Source organism: Emiliania huxleyi, assembly GCF_000372725.1.
Source record: "Emiliania huxleyi CCMP1516 unplaced genomic scaffold EMIHUscaffold_5, whole genome shotgun sequence".
Classification (NCBI taxonomy): Eukaryota; Haptophyta; order Isochrysidales; family Noelaerhabdaceae; genus Emiliania; species Emiliania huxleyi.
Genome location: NW_005198244.1, coordinates 1,626,573 through 1,642,634, shown reverse-complemented (window position 1 = coordinate 1,642,634; position 16,062 = coordinate 1,626,573). Strand labels below are relative to the sequence as shown.

Here is a 16,062-nt window from a genome sequence, read left to right as displayed (position 1 = left end):
CATGACCAGCCTGCCATGCGTCGCCGGTGCCGCATTAGTCGCTGTGCTTCTTTAGCAGGCGGTGGACTGTCAGCTGCGCGGAGGACGGTCGCATTTGCGCGAGGCGAGGGTGGCGAGTATTCTGACGCGTTGCATATGCTACGAGGTCGCATATGCGCCATGAACTCGCGCCAGCGCGTGCGGGAGCTCCTGGCTGAGCGTTGAGTCCAGGCGAGTTGCGCTGGCCACTATCGCTACGCCGAGCCGAGCTGACGCGCCGAGGCGCCGTCCGAGCCGAGCTGATGCGCTTGGGAAGCTCGGTTTGTACACCCAACGCGGCGCTCTATCTCTAGAAAAACACTATAAAGCCGTACGGCGTACACCAACCGACGCGACAGTGTAACCTCGACATCTTGTATGGTACCAATCTCGCAATCCACAGCGAGACCGGACTGCGCATATTTATGTTTGCTTGGTACCAGATGTGTATAGTAGCCTTCACGGCGCACCTCGACGGCGCATCGACATGTCATCACGCAGATTCACGTCGGGTGCCGCACCCCACCCCCAACGCTCACCCACACCACAAACCCGTAGCCGTACGGCCTCGCGACACCGACACACGGTGTGGTCTGAGTCCTGGGTCAGTGACTCGTCACACTCCTTGGTCAGTCCTGGGTCAGTCTGAGGCGGCCTCCCCCACCAGCGCCGCCTCGAGCACCGCGATCGACTCGGCGATGAAGTCCGGCCGCTGTTCCGGGCCAGCGGCCGCCGCCGCCTCGGCCGTGGTGGTGCCCGACTCGACGAAGAGAGTGTGCATCCCGGCGGCGCGCCCAAACTCTATGTCCGTGTCGACGCGGTCGCCCACCATGCAAGTGGTGGCTGGGTCGAGGCCGTACGCCGACAGCATGTGCTTCCCGAGGGAGCGGCTCGGCTTGCCTGCCCACACCGCCAGACGCGTCAAGAGAAACGCGGCTCAGCGTGAGATCTTGGCTACATCTCGGCTACATCTCGGCTACATCTCGCCGCACACGATGTCGGGCTCTCGCCCGCTCGTCATCGCCACACAGCGCGCCCACACGCCGCCGGCCGGTGCCAGCGTCGCGGCCTGACAAACGCGCGGTGTGAATAGAAACTCTCGAAGCACGTCGGCTAGATCTCGGCTGCCTCTCGGCCGGACCTCGGCTGCCTCTCGGCTGCCTCTCGGCTGTCTCTCGGCTAGACGTCGCCGTCCCGCCGGCACGCGGCGCGAAACTGTACGCAGGGTCTGGGTTGGTGGAGACGAAGAGGCAGCGTGGGTTGCCGAGGAGGTACGCAGCCGCCTTTGCAACCTTATAGTACGAGATGTCGCCGTCCGCGCCGACAACCACAGCCGATACGTCGCCGGCGGGCGGGTCGAGCGTCGCGATCGAGTGCCTACAGGGTTCCGAGAAGGCTGCCGAGCTGGCTCCTCCCGTTCCCGCGGGCTCGCGATCCCGAGTGCCCCTCCGACTGCAACGTGCGCTTGGACTTGCCGGCGTCGTCGGGGCCGCCGATCGGTCGGACGCCGGCACGCTCGCTGAGCATGCTCATCAGCGCCGGCTCGCCAATCACGTACACATAGCTGCCCTCCACGCCCTTGCTAGAGAGGTAGTCGCCCGCGACGCAGGCGGACGTGGTGATCTCAGACGTGCTGGCATCGATGCCGAGCTTCTCAAACTCGGCCGCCACCATCGCCGGAGACTTTCCTATGGCCGGGATAGTCTCCGATGGTCTTCTGGCGAGTGCGAGGCCGCGTAATGGCACCATCAAAACTTTCCGGCATTGTTGGTCAGGAAGCGCACACCAACACCTGCCTGGCGGAGCGCCGAGAGAGCAGATGCGGCGCCAGGCACTGCGCCGGCGGTGGTGTGTATCACGCCGTCAATGTCAAAGAGGAAGCACTTGATGCGGCTGAGCCACTGCCGGTGCGCCGCCGACGCCGCGTCGAAGCGCTGAGGCGCGCGGGAGGCGGCTGACGACATTGTGTGCCGGGGCGGGAGGTCGAGCGCACCAGCAGGAGTGGAGCTGCAGGCCGAAGGGGCGGCCGAGACACAGGCTCGGAGCTTGTTCGTCGACCTCGCAGGTTGCTCGGTTCGTGGCAACTTTTTGTTCGTCTCCTGCGAGCAAGACGACTGCCTCCGAGGGCTGTGCCAGTGTCGTGTGTGCGAGCGAGTTACTTATAAATTCTTTTTTTAAATCCTGCTGGCAGGTGGGGACCCTGTGTCCTCCTCGCCCATCCCTTGTTTGCGGAAAGCCGAGCGCGTTTTCTTTGACTTTGTCATGGGCTGCGTTGACTGTGGCGCTGGTAAGGCGGGCCCGCCTTGCCGCCCCGCCGCTGGCTGAAGCCGCCGCGAGGAAAGCGAGTGGGGTGAACCTCGTTGTGAATGCCACGTGCCCGCATCGTATGCGGCGTGCGATCTACAGTCGTAGAGGGTAGAGCGCCAGCGCGGCGCCGTCTTGTGTCGGGGATTCCGGTGCACCGGCCACCGCGAGAGCCGAGTCCCGAGACCTCGATGTCCGGAATCGTCGCCTGTCGATTCTAAGGCACCGGCTTTGTGGCCTTTGTTGAAAGGAGGTGATTAGGGGTTACTACAGTACAGGTACACAGTATTTGCAGTAGACACGTGAATGTATGTGTGATGTGTCCCTCTTAATGTGAATGTGTATGTGCGATGTGTGTGTGTTGTGTGAATTTAGGCCGGGCCGGTGCGCTGCCGCTTGGCGGCAGCCGCCTCCGCATACGCGGCCTCGAGCTTGCGGCTCAGCTCGCTCTCCCGCCTCCGACTGAGGCTGGGGGGGGAGCACCATCGTGATCTCCATCTGCATGATCTCGGCCAGCGTCGTTGGCTCCGTCTCGATGGCGCCGCCCTGGCCCTCGCGCGTGACCCGCTTGTAGAACTTGACCTCCTCATTGAAGCCGGGGACCACCTTCACCACCCCAGCGAGCCGCTGCAAGCAGAGGGTGGGAGGTCATGATATCTCACTGTGGGTGGCGGGAAGGCAGTGGCTGGTGACGCGGCTGGCATGGCAAGCGCGCGCGCCTTGCATAAGTAAGTACTTGGGCACGGTCATGAAGTGCTTGCGACCGCAGTGGACGTTGGTCCAGCCCTCGGTGCCCTCGTAGTACGGGTTGGCGTACTTGGTGTCGCGTCCAGTCGTCCTGCCCTGGAAGATGATACTTGATAGCCTTCTTCTTGGAGCGGTCGAACGCTGTTGTCACCTGTCATCTCGGGTGAAGCTCGTTGTTCGAGGCGAGGAGGGGGACCTCGAAGAGCTTCCGGTTGAGCTCGTCCTAGCGATATGATGAGCCCCTACCCAGTGTCGGCGGTCGCTTTTCTTTCTTAGGGGGGGGGGAATGTTCGTCTCCTGCGAGGACGAGCTGCCTCCAGTGGGTGGCCTTCGCAATTTCTACGCGACGCTCACATCCGTCCCGCTGCTATACGTACCGCTGCACAGCTTGTGGTGTGCCACGCGGCTCGACGAGGCGCGACGGCGCGCGCCAGTGCTTCACCGCGCGCTTCTTGTGTGGCTGCTCAGCCTCACCGTTCTCTTCTGCACCAACCTCGGGCAGCACGCCACCACTGGAGAGCTGTGGCCGAGGCTTCACGAGGCGGGAGGCGCTGTGCAGGGGCTGTGGAATGCTTGCCAGCTCAATGCACTGCGGCGGCACCTGTCCTATCCCTCTGTCGACGAACGCCTCGGCGTTGCGGCCGCCGCGCTCGCCAGCGCGGTCGTCGTCTGCGCCCCGCTGCTGCGGCCGCATTTGCACGACCCTATCTGCGGCGCCGTCACCGCGCTCACGGTGCCATTCATCGTGGGCACGATGGGCGTCCTTTCGCGGCGAGCTGCCTCCGGTGGCGACGATCGCGCCTGGTGGCTCTTCAAGCGCTCCTGCATTGGGCTGGTGCTGGTCGGTGCGCTGACAGGCCCGCACGGGCTCGAGAGGCGCATGTGCGGCTTCGCCGTGCTTCGGGTCGCTTACCATGCCCTCATAGACCACGCGTGCATCTGGTGCCTGTTCGGCGGTGTCGGCCAGAACGCGGTGCATCTGGTAGACCTCGCCGTGCGGCCGAAGCAGCGTGCACGATGTGAGTGAGTTCCTATGTGTGTCAATGTTATATCGCGCGCCTTGTCGTGGGGGGGGGCTCGCCCAGTAGGGCGGTGCACCTTATCATTATCGAGAGTGCGCCCCTCTCGCGTACGAACGAAGAGAGTCAACTGTCAAGAGACTAGAGAGACTAGAGAGGTCCAGGAGAGGTCGAGAGGAGAAACAGCGGTCGCAGATGGCACACTCCCCGCCGTGACCCTCCGTGATCCGTGTGTGTGCTGAAGAGTGAAGTGCTGTGGGTATGGGGTCCGGAACGCGAACGACGATACAAAACCAAACGTGCGCGTAATGTGGCAATGTGGGAGCGATTCTAAGATCAGGTCTCGCACCTCCCCACTGGAAACGAACATCTGAGTTTCAAATCTCGAATAAATCTCGAAACACACTTGAGTGCTCACTTGGCAGGTAACATATGCGCCACGCGCCCCAACCGCTCCTCTGGTCGCCGCCGGCCTCCGCGGCGGCGGCGATGTCCCAGCGCCACCCATCGGCCAGCCCTCAGATCGATCGATCGGCGCTCAAAGTCGGCTTCAGATCCGAGAACGCTGCTGGCGCCGCCGCCGATCCCAGCGGCGACGCCAGCAGCTTCCTCTGCTCTCCAATGCGCCGAGAAGCGACGCGGGGGTGCTCGGCCCGCCATGGACGACGAAGGATCCGCCGGGCGCGCGTCGGACGGTCCGGTGGCACCCTCTGCGCGCGGCACCTGCCGGCGCCCCGACGACAGCCGTCGCGCCACCGCTGATGGAGGGGCGGTCGGCGCCGCTGCCGCCGCGCCGCCGGTGGGAGGGGCACTGGTGGTGGCCTGGGCGGCCCTCCGCCGCCGCTCGGGGCGCCCGGGCAGCGGTGGCAGCCTGCGCCCGCGTGCTTCGAGCTGCCCGCTCGGTGCTTCGAAATGCCCGCTCCGGCGGCCCGCATCGGCGCTATTCTTTTTTCTACTAAGCAAAATTCGAGCCAATTGAGGAAACTCAAGCGGGCAGGCTGGAAGCACTGAGGGACGGCCGATGTTCGCCCAGTGGGAGACCTGATTTTAGAATCGCTCGTGGCCTCCGGAGTGCCTTGCCGTTCTTAACGGAGTCGCTTAGCCGGTGTGTCGCCCCCCTCCTCTGCGTTAATGAAATTGGAAATAAGCGAGGTCAAACTTTGGACCCCCCTCCGGGGTGGCTTGCCCGTTGGGATCGGCCGCACCGCCACCGGAGGCAACCCCGGCTCCGTTGGAGACAAGCTCGCCTTCGGCAACACCGAAGAGCGCGCCCGCCTTGCAAACATGGGCTGCAAGCAACGCGGGTTCTGTGGTCAACGGGCGGTCGACCACACCACCGGCCAAGGCTACGTCAAGTCACAGCGTGGCCACTACCATGATGGGATCTTCACCAAACGAAACAAGTTCAACCTGCTTCTCCACGAGACATTCGGCGGCGGCTTCTCGCCGCCTGCAGTTGCAAAGATCAACCGCCTTGCGCGCAAGGCTTAACGCTCGGGCGTTGACCGCACCGCGTACCCTCCCCACTCCCGCCTCTCATTTGTGTCACACCACGCGGAACGCATCTCCAATCTCGCTTCGGTGAAGGGGGTGAACCGCGCCATCCTCGATCGCCGTGCAAAGCTCGCTTCCGAGCTCTCACGCCGCGCGTAGGGCCCTTAGAGGCCTAGAGAACACGTACCCCCTCTCCCTTTTCTCCCAGGAAGCTAAAAGTACAAAAATCCTGCGGGCCGACCTAATTATAAAACGCTAAAGTAACGGAAAAAGGATAATAAAGAGCAGATTTGGCGGGAGCAGAAAGCAGGCACCTGCACAAGGGCCGAGCAGAGTCGCCGTGTTTCTTCTTTGCAGCCAAGACAAGTGCCGCCCGTTTGGATTGCCTTGGAGCACTTGGAGTCGCCGTATTTTCTTTTTTCTTGAATCCATTGCGGAGGGTGGAGGAGCGCTCGGAGCACTTGAATCCATTGCGGCGGCCGAATCCATCGCCGCGCGGGTTATTTTTCTTCAGAAGACATGTCGATGCCGTCGAGCGAGTCTCGCCTACTTCACTACTTCAACGGCGTCAGGCACATGACGGCCGTGGTAGAGCACCACCTAACAGGTCTGCTGCGTGTCGCCTTCACTGAGGGAGCCACCTTCGACCTCCGCCGGCAGCGAGCGCTTCGCGACGGCTGGGCAGAGCGCCATCGCAACTCCGCAGCGGCAGCAGCAGACAGCGGGCCAAAGACGTGGGCGGAGCTGACCAGTGGGCTCCCAGAGACGACGCCCGGATACGCCGCGCACGAGCGCCACTACCGCTCCTTCCTCGGCGCCGTGTCGGCAGCGCTCGGCGGCGAGGCTCCGCCAGATGAGCTCGCCGCCGCCACGGCGGCTGCCTTCCGGTCGCTGCAGGCCTGCGCTCGCACGGCGCCCGAGCCGGTGGGCGGTGCTCCGACGCCGGCGCAGTCGCGCGCGCGCCTGCAGCGCGCGCGCGCCTGGCTGAGTGGCCGAGGAAAGGGCGGCGGCAGCGACGGGAGCGACGCCTCTCGCAGGGCAGCGAGCGCTTTTGGGCCGGACGGGCCGCCCGACGAGCAGCTTCGAAGGACGATCAGCCGCGCACGCGAGTCTGAGTCGAGTCGCTGGGCCTCTCATCCGTGGATTTACGCAAATAGGATGATCGCTGCGCACGCGCCGCTTGACTCGTGGCTTCGAGCCCACAAGCCTAGGCAGGGCGGAGGCGGAGGAGCCGGCGGCGGAGGAGCCGGAGGCAGCGGAGGCGGAGGCAGCGGTGGCCGCCTGCCAGCCGCCGAGGCGGGAGGGTTCGGCAGCGAGCTCGAGATCTCGGAGCTCTCTGAGATGGCGGGGATGATGGCGATCGAGAGGCTGCCGGGTCGGGCGGGGCAGGGCGGCGGAGGAGTCGGGGCGTGGGGCGGGTGGGGCGAAGAGCTGGAGAGGCTCATTGAGGGGCCCGCGGAGGAGGAGGAGGAGGAGGAGGAGGAGGAGGAGGAGGAGGAGGAGGAGGAGGAGGAGGCTAGCGGGGCGGGCCTCACTGCTGCAGGAGGGAAGCCTCCTCCTTCTGCCGCGGCCACCCGCCCTGCCGTTGGGGCCGACGGCGGTGGCGGTGCTAGCGGCGGCGGAACGAGCGGCGAGGGGCAGTACGACTTGGCGCAGCTGAGGCGGGCCTGTCTCGCGCACGTGGGCGGCAGCGGCGGCGGCGAGGTGGAGGCGGCGTTGCTGTGCGCGCAGCTGCTGACGCTGCTCCATGGCGGCCTGTCCGACGGCCGGCTGCAGGAGGAGATGCTTTCGCAGCTCGGCTTTGGCGCCATCGAGCTGGTGGCAGAGGTGCTGCCACGCCGGCGCGAGCTCGAGGAGGACCTCTCTCTCGTCCTCGCGATCGGCAGCTCGCGCAGCCGCGCCGCAGCCGCGGCGGCGGGCGGAGGGTCGGCGGGCGGCGGCGCGGCCCTCGGCGCGGGCGACGGTCGGCCGCACGGCTGCGCGGTGACGCTCTCGTCCCAGTCGGAGAAGGCGGCGGAGAAGGCGAAGCGCAAGGAGGAGAAGCGGCTCGCGCGCGAGGCGCATCGCGCGGAGGAGTCGCTCAGCGGCGAGCAGCTCCGGCGGGTGGAGGAGACGCTCGGCTGGCTGGCGCAGGCTGGCTTCGAGCCCGCGGCGGCGCTGCTGTCGCCCGCCGGAGAGGAGGCGCCGCGGAAGCCGTCGGCGATGGAGCAGCTCTCAGAGATGCGGTCTGGCTCGGCGAAGGGGCTGGTCGGCTCGCTGCCGGCGGGGACGACGCACGACCTGCACGACGGCTACGTTGAGGTATGCGTCCCGCCCACAAAGTCAAAGGCGCGCGGCGAGGGCGGCGCCGGGCTGTGAAATCGGAGGGGTGCGGGTGAGTTTGAAAAGAAGCTGACGGAATAGGCGCGCGACGAGGGCGCGCGCGTGCCGATCTCGTCGCTGCCGCAGTTTGCGCAGCTCGCCTTTGGAGGCGTGCAGTCACTCAACCAGCTGCAGTCAGCCGTGGTCGAGACGGCGCTACACTCGAACGAGAACATGCTCGTGTGCGCGCCGACCGGCGCCGGCAAGACGAACGTCGCGCTGCTCGCGATCCTGCAGCAGGTCGGCGGCCGCATCTCGGGCAGTCTCGGGCAGTCTCGGGCAATCTCGGGTGGGATCGGGTGATCTCGGGTCATCTCGAGCAGGTCGGAGGCTGCATCGAGAGCGGCGTGCTGCAGCGCGAGCGGGTCAAGATCGTGTACGTGGCGCCGATGAAGGCGCTCGCGGCTGAGCTCGTCTCCAAGTTTGGCAAGGCGCTCGGCCCGCTCGGCCTGTCGGTGCGCGAGTACACGGGCGACATGCAGCTGACGAAGCGCGAGCTGCAGGCGACGCAGCTCATCGTCACGACGCCCGAGAAGTGGGACGTCACCACCCGCAAGGGCTCGGACGGGATCGTCCAGTCGGTCGGCTTGCTCGTCATCGACGAGGTGCACTTGCTCAACGAGGACCGCGGCCCCGTCATCGAGGTCTGCTGCAGTGGTGCGAGTAGCGGCTCGCCACCCCATGCCCACTACTCACCGCCGCGGCCCCGCCACCGAGGCGCTGGTCGCGCGCACGCTGCGGCTCGTCGAGTCGTCGCAGCAGATGATCCGCATCGTCGGCTTGTCGGCCACGCTCCCAAACTACGTCGACGTGGCCCTCTTCCTGCGCGTCAACCCGCAGACCGGCCTGCACCGCTCCGGACCAGAGTGCGTCGGCCCGCCCCGTCTCCACGCCTCTCCCTGCGAGCAGGCCTCTACCACTTTGGCGCCGAGTACCGCCCCGTCCCGCTCAAGCAAACCTTCCTCGGCGTGACGAAGCGGCTCGAGAAGCCGCGCGAGGGCGCCAAGCCCAAGGAGGGGCGGCCTGCCAAGGCGGTGTCGCAGCAGACGCAGATGCTCGAGCTCGCATTCGACAAGGCGCTCGCCGCCCTGCGGCGCGGCAAGCAGGTGATGGTCTTCGTGCACGCGCGCAACGAGACGCTGCGCACCGCGCGCGGGCTGCTCGAGCTCGCAAAGGCGCGGCAGGCCGAGGAGCTGTTTGCGCCAAAGCCGGACCACCCTCGCTACGCGCTCGCGCAGCGCGAGGTTGCGCGCTGCCGCAACGGCGAGCTGCGCACGCTCTGCAACGGCGGGCTCGGGGGTGGGCCGGGCGGGGAGGAGCCGAGGGGAGCCGAGGGGAGCCGAGGTGAGCCGAGATGTAGGTGGGCTCGGGGTGCACCACGCGGGGATGCTGCGGCCCGAGCGGTCGATGATGGAGCGGCTCTTCGCCGACGGGATGATCAACGTGCTCTGCTCGACGGCGACGCTCGCGTGGGGCGTCAACCTGCCCGCCCACACCGTCATCATCAAGGGGACGCAGGTGTACGACGCGCAAAAGGGCGCCTTCGTCGACGTGGGCGTGCTCGACGTGCAGCAGATCTTTGGGCGGGCGGGCCGGCCTCAGTACGACACCAACGGCGGCGAGGGCATCATCATCACGACGCACGCCAAGCTGCAGTTCTACCTCTCGATGCTCGTCACCCAGGCTCCGACCGCGCCGGTGCTCCCGTCTTCCCACCAGTCTTCTTTAGGCTGCTGTGCTTCTTCTCCAGGCTCCGATCGAGTCGAAGCTCGTCTCGGCGCTGTGCGACCACCTCTGCGCCGAGGTGCGTCAAACGAGTCATGAAGAACTGTGGCCCATTCACTCACACCGGACACCTCCGCGCCGAGGTGTCGCTCGGCACCGTCTCCTCGCTCAAGGAGGCGGTGGTGTGGCTCTCGTACACGTACCTGTACGTGCGCATGTGCCGCAACCCGCTCGCGTACGGCATCCCCTTCGAGCAGTCGACGCACGACCCTCGGCTCCTCGCTTGGCGCACCGAGCTGGTGCAGGTGGTGGCGCGAGGACTAGCCAACGGGGCCGTCAGTCCTTCGCATCTGATACACCGCGGAGCTGTCGCAGGCGATGGCGCGTCGCCTCGACGAGGCGAAAATGGTGCGGTACCACGCGCCGTCCGGCTCGATCGACCCCACCGAGCTCGGCCGCACCGCGTCGCACTTTTACCTCTCCGTGGAGACGATCGAGGCCCTCTCGGCTTCTGCGGCACGCGCCTCCGTTGAGTGGCGCCTCTTCACACGCACGCGCCTGCGAGCAGGCCTTCTCCGGTCTGTGGCACGAGCGCGCCTCCGAGGCGGACATCCTCTACACGCTCTGCTCCGCGTCCGAGTTCTCCCAGATGAAGGTGCGGGAGGAGGAGATGGAGGAGATGGAGGAGCTGCTGCAGGCGTGCCCCCTCACCGTCAAGGCGTCGCTCGCCGAGAAGGAGGGCAAGGCCTCCGTCCTCACGCAAGCCTACATCTCGGGCACCGCGCTCAAGTCGGCCGCCCTCGTCTCGGACTGCTCCTTCATCGCCCAGTCGGCCTCCCGCATCGCGCGCGGCCTCTTCGCCATCGCGCTCTCAAAGTCGTGGATCTCGTACGCGCAAAAGGTGCTCAAGCTCTCGAAGATGCTCGAGCGGCGCACGTGGTGGTCGCGCTGCCCGCTGCGCCAGATCGGTGGCGTGCCCGCCGAGATCTACGACAAGCTCGAGGCGAAGCGGTACACGAGCGCCGCGCGCATGGAGGCGCTCAAGGAGATGGGCGTGCGCGAGATCGGGCAGCTCGTCTCGCACCAGCGGCTCGCGGCGCAGCTCAAGGCCGAGGCGAGCGCGCTGCCCGCCCTCTCCATCGACGTGTCGGCGCAGCCGATCACGCGCACGGTGCTACGCGTCGTGCTCACGCTGACGGCCGCCTTCGAGTGGCGCGACCGGCTGCACGGCGGCGCAGAGTCGTGGTGGATCTGGGTGGAGGACTCGGACACGGAGCACATCTACCACAAGGAGCTGTGGACCCTGACCAAGCAGCAGGCGCTCGAGCCGCAGGAGCTCAGCTTCACCACGCCGCTCTTCGAGCCCCTCCCGCCCGCGTACTACATCCGCGCCTTCTCCGACCGCTGGCTCGGCGTCGAGACGGTGGCGCCGCTCCCGCTCGCGGACCTCTCGCTGCCGTCGGCGCGGCCGGCCCACACCGACCTGCTCGCGCTGCGACCGCTGCCAAAGAGCGCTCTGGCCGACGCTCGCTTCGAGGCGCTCTTCCGCTTCTCGCACTTCAACCCGGTGCAGTCGCAGATCTTCCACACGGTCATGCACACCGACGACAACGTCCTCGTCGGAGCGCCGACCGGCTCGGGCAAGACGGTCGCCGCCGATCCGGCGCCGCGGCCGTGCAAACAGCGCCTCGTCACAGCTGCAGCCGTGAACAGGTCGCCGCCGAGCTGGCCGTGCTGCGGCTGCTGCGCGAGTACCCCGGCTGCAAGGCGGTGTACATCGCGCCGCTCAAGGCGCTGGTGCGCGAGCGGATGGCCGACTGGAGGGCCAAGTTCGTGCAGGGGCTCGGCCTCAAGATGCTCGAGCTGACGGGCGACGTGACGCCCGACGCGCGCGCGCTCGCGACGGCGCACGCACTCGCGACGAGGGAGTGGGGCGAGGGCGCCGCTTCACAGCTGCGGGCGTGAAGACAGGCGCACATCCTCGCCACGACGCCCGAGAAGTGGGACGGCGTCTCTCGCCACTGGCAGCAGCGCAACTACGTGCAGAAGGTGACGCTGGTCATCATCGACGAGATCCACTTGCTCGGCGAGGAGCGCGGGCCCATCCTCGAGGTGATCGTCTCGCGCATGCGATACATGGCGGAGCGGATGTCGCAGCCGGTGCGCATCGTCGGACTCTCGACCGCCATGGCCAACGCGAGCGACCTCGCCGACTGGCTCGGCATCCCGCACGACTCGATCTTCAACTTCAAGCCGTCGGTGCGGCCGGTGCCACTCGAGGTGCACATCGCGGGCTTCCCGGGGCAGCACTACTGCCCGCGCATGGCGGCGATGAACAAGCCGACCTACCGCGCCATCACCGTCCACTCGCCCGACCAGCCGACCCTCGTCTTCGTCTCGAGCCGCCGCCAGACGCGGCTGACGGCGCTCGACCCGATACTCCGCCCGCCCGCCCGCTTGGCCCCCTCTCGGACCCTTCTCGAGCCTCCCTGTAGGCGCTCGACCTGATCGCCTACTGCTCGGCGGACGAGAAGGAGGGCCAGTTCCTCAACATGCCGATGGGTGAGCTCGAGCCGCTGCTCGCCGCGGTCAAGGACCCGGCGCTGCGGCACACGCTCGCCTTTGGGATCGGCATCCACCACGCCGGCCTCGACGAGGCGGGCCGCGCCCTCGTCGCGCTCCTCTCGGGCCATCTCGGCCGAAGGTTGGGCGCCTCTCGCAGGCGGACCGCGTCCTCGTCGAGAAGCTCTTCCTCGGCCAGTCGATCCTCGTCCTCGTCTGCACCTCGACCCTCGCGTGGGGCGTCAACTTCCCCGCCCACCTCGTCGTCGTCAAGGGGACCGAGTACTACGACGGCAAGGCGAAGCGGTACGTCGACTTCCCGGTGACGGACGTGCTCCAGATGATGGGGCGCGCCGGCCGGCCGCAGTTCGACACAAAGGCGGCGGCCGCCGCCCTCCCCGAGCCGTGAACGGCGCTTCTTCACGCCCCCAGGCTGTGAACAGGCGGTCGCCGTCATCCTCGTGCACGAGCCAAAGAAGACCTTCTACAAGAAGTTCCTGTACGAGCCCTTCCCCGTCGAGTCGTGCCTCCACGAGCAGCTCCACGATCACATCAACGCCGAGGTGGTCGCGGGCACCATCCGCTCCAAGCAGGAGCGCGCTCTCTCGTGTCGACCCACGCGGAAGAACGGCGTCTCTTCACGCCTCTGGCCGTGAACAGGACGCGGTCGACTTCCTCTCGTGGACCTACTTTTACCGCCGGCTGCTGCAGAACCCCGCCTACTACCATTGCGCCGACGCGACGCCAGAGGGGACCAACGGCCACCTCTCCCTCCTCGTCGAGGCGACCACCGCGGACCTGGCCTGCGCCGGCTGCGTCGAGGTTGGCGAGGACGGCGTCTCGCTCGCCCCGAGCACGCTCGGCAGGGTCGCGTCTTACTACTACCTCTCCTACACGACGGTCGCCCTCTTCCACGCCGAGCTGCACGACGTCGACGAAGGGCCGACCGCGCTGTCCGACCTGCTGCGCGTGCTCTGCGACGCGTCCGAGTGCGCCGAGCTGCCCGTGCGGCGGGGCGAGGAGTGGGCCGCGTCTCTTCACAGCTCTCGCCGCAACCAGGTACGATGAGCTCCCCGTGCGGCACAACGAGGAGGTCGTCAACGAGCAGCTCGCCGACAAGCTGCCGTGGCCGGTCGAGCGGTCGCGGTTCGACTCGCCGCACGTCAAGGCGAACCTGCTGCTGCAGGCGCACTTTGCGCGCGCGCCGCTGCCGATGTCGGACTACGTGACCGACCTCAAGTCGGTGCTCGACCAGGCGCTGCGCATCCTGCAGGCCGCGGCAGAGTGCGGCGGGCAAGATTACCCGAGATCACCACCCCGAGACCAGCCGAGGTTGCCCTGCAGGCCATGGTGGACATCGCGGCCGACGCCGGCTGGCTGCACACGGCGCTCGGCGCGATGAGCCTCACGCAGATGGTGAGCCAGGGCCGCTTCCTCGACGCGCCTCCGCTCTCCGACCTCCCGGGGATGAGCGCGGCGGCCGAGGAGGCGCTTGCCGCCCGCGGCCTCACCCACCTCGCGCAGCTCGTCCGGCTCGACGCGCAGGCGCTGAAGCGCGCGCTCGGCGGCACCCTGGGCGCGCGGCAGCTCAGCGAGCTCAGCGGCCTCCTCGCGACGCTGCCCGCGACCGAGCTCGAGGCGGCGCCGCCGCCCCTCGCCGTCGAGGCGGGCGCCGACTGCGCCATCTCTGTGACCGTCTCGACGGGCGGAAGGCGCGCCCGTCGCTCCGCCTTCGCGCCCGCCTTCCCAAAGGCGCGCGGCGGCGGCTGGTGGCTGGTGATGGGCGAGGGGGACGAGCTCTTTGCGCTCAAGCGCATCAACCTGCCATCCGGCAGCGGAAGCGGGCCGCTCAAGACGGAGCTGATGATGTGCGCGCCGGAGGAGCCCGGCGTGCACGAGTGCGCCGTGCTGCTCGTCTCGGACTCATACATCGGGCTCGACCAGCAGGTGACGGTCAGAGTGGAGGTGAGGTAACACGCTGACACGGGGGTTGAGAGGCCGAGAGAGGCCGCTCGAGAGCCGTGGAGGTTTATCTCGAGGTGGCGATGGAAGGTGGGTGGTTTGCTTGCCCTGTGGTACGTGCGAACGAGAACGTGTAAGATGCGACGCGACACCAAAAGAAATAGTCGACCCTAATGCCAGAGGCACAGCAGAAATCCCCGTGGCCGCTGTCTGTGCCTGCTTCCGAGTATGACTCCGAGCCCGCGACTTTTCCGACGCTGAGGCGCAGGATTCGGGCGGCAGGGATCCTACACGACGCAGTTCAGCAGGCTGTGATCGTACGGTGATGCAATGGCGGCCCTATGACAACGAGCTCTTCCGGGCGTGGAGAGGCGGACGGCGAGAGGACTTGCCGGAGGAGGTGGTGGCTATGGCTTTGGACCTTTGCGAGAGGTGGCGAGCGGAGCAAGAGCGGTAGTGTGCGCGCATCCACGCTGCGCAGCGGCTCTCCCGCGACCCCGGCCCCTCTCGTAGCCGCAGCCGCAGCCGCAGCCCCAACTCTTGCCGCTCTTCTGTGTGGGGTTGTGACGAGGGGTGAGGGGACGGATTGAAGATCCCTCCACACCAAGATCGTGCAGGGCGGGGACACATGTCCCTAAATCCCATCTCGAGTCAGAGTTTCCGTTTAATTTATTTATTTAGCCAGCTGCTGAGCGATACATCTGCCAGCGATCAAACGCGGCGGCGCTACTCGAGTAGTTGTGACACGTATCGATGGCATGGGGCGCGCGCTTGGCCAGCAAGATCCGTCGATCCCGTCGGTCAGCGATGCGCTGCGCAGCTTTCACGTGATGGCGGTGGAGTATCATGCCTCGGTGCCGGCCGAGGGAAGTGGCGCAATGGCAGATCCGCTGCCCATGGCTGCGGTCGTTCATCACCGGGAATCCCTGATGGGCTGTCACTCTTTTGAGCAATTTCTCTCACCGCGCTGGGAGACTCTTCTTGTTTTCGAGGACACATTCGCTCACACCTGGCGGCTCGACAGGCGAATTCGTTCCACGCCCACACGAGGCGCACACCTCCTAAAGCTCAATGTGAGTGCGGGTGAGTGGCTCGCACGTGCAATCGCCCTGCGACGCATGGACGAGCTGAACCGTCGCCCGCCGCTTCTCCTTTCCAGCCAGTGTGATATGCAGCCACTCCCCCCGTGGCACGTGCTCCACACCCCATGCAGTCCTTGTTGAGAGGCTCACCGTCGCCTTCCTCGCCGAAGCACGGGCACGCGCTATCGGCACGACAGCCGCTGTCCCTCTCTCAGACACAGATTTGAGGCTAGCGGATCGCTCGGCAACCGCCCACAGCAGAAGGTGCGCCGCCGTCTTCAAGCGCAATGATCGGTCGTTATTCGTGATGAACACGCCGATCTTCGAGACCATCCCGCATGCAACAACCCTCGAAGGCGCCCGCTTCCACAGTGTGGATGTCGGGCAGTGGCAAAGGCACTCAGTGGGCGGTGCACGGCCGCGGGGCCCTATGACGGGCACAACCGGCGCGTGGCTCTCTGATGTGTCCACTTGGGTGGAGGATCACGCCGTCCTGTACAACACCACGCTGCTGAGCGACGTCGTTGACGTCTGGCAACGTGCTGGCGCGACGCTTTCTGCGGGCGTCAAGCTCATCCCGAGCCATATGTGCACCGCAGGCCTATCGGCTGTCCGTCATAACGACATCCACCTCTTTTATGATCGCGCGTGGCCCTCTCTCACCGCTGATGGCGGCGTTGGCGGAGGGAGCATTCCACTCACCAACATGAGTCACTACGCCGCTGCGGACGTTGATAGGCTGCGATGGTACAATCTGAGGCTTCTGTCGGATTTTGCCTCGCCTCTCG

General features: G+C 66.6%; 2 protein-coding genes across 2 annotated transcripts; one reads left to right on the top strand and one right to left on the bottom strand.

The window, feature by feature from the left end:
* Positions 1 to 658: 658 nt before the first annotated feature.
* Positions 659 to 1,982, bottom strand: PGP3 (phosphoglycolate phosphatase; the record flags this gene model as incomplete). Its single annotated transcript, XM_005767241.1, has 5 exons — positions 659 to 918; positions 1,013 to 1,087; positions 1,223 to 1,395; positions 1,472 to 1,732; positions 1,774 to 1,982. 5 exons carry the CDS (start codon positions 1,980 to 1,982, stop codon positions 659 to 661), a joined length of 978 nt encoding a protein of 325 aa, XP_005767298.1.
* Positions 1,983 to 7,364: 5,382 nt separating this feature from the next.
* Positions 7,365 to 14,204, top strand: EMIHUDRAFT_197472 (hypothetical protein; the record flags this gene model as incomplete). Its single annotated transcript, XM_005767240.1, has 19 exons — positions 7,365 to 7,409; positions 7,584 to 7,883; positions 8,031 to 8,183; positions 8,267 to 8,587; positions 8,661 to 8,826; positions 8,853 to 9,187; positions 9,345 to 9,641; positions 9,673 to 9,747; positions 9,812 to 9,967; positions 10,044 to 10,151; positions 10,237 to 11,316; positions 11,382 to 11,543; positions 11,640 to 12,062; positions 12,164 to 12,340; positions 12,391 to 12,552; positions 12,674 to 12,793; positions 12,891 to 13,219; positions 13,290 to 13,473; positions 13,575 to 14,204. 19 exons carry the CDS (start codon positions 7,365 to 7,367, stop codon positions 14,202 to 14,204), a joined length of 5,223 nt encoding a protein of 1,740 aa, XP_005767297.1.
* Between the last annotated feature and the right edge of the window lie 1,858 nt (positions 14,205 to 16,062).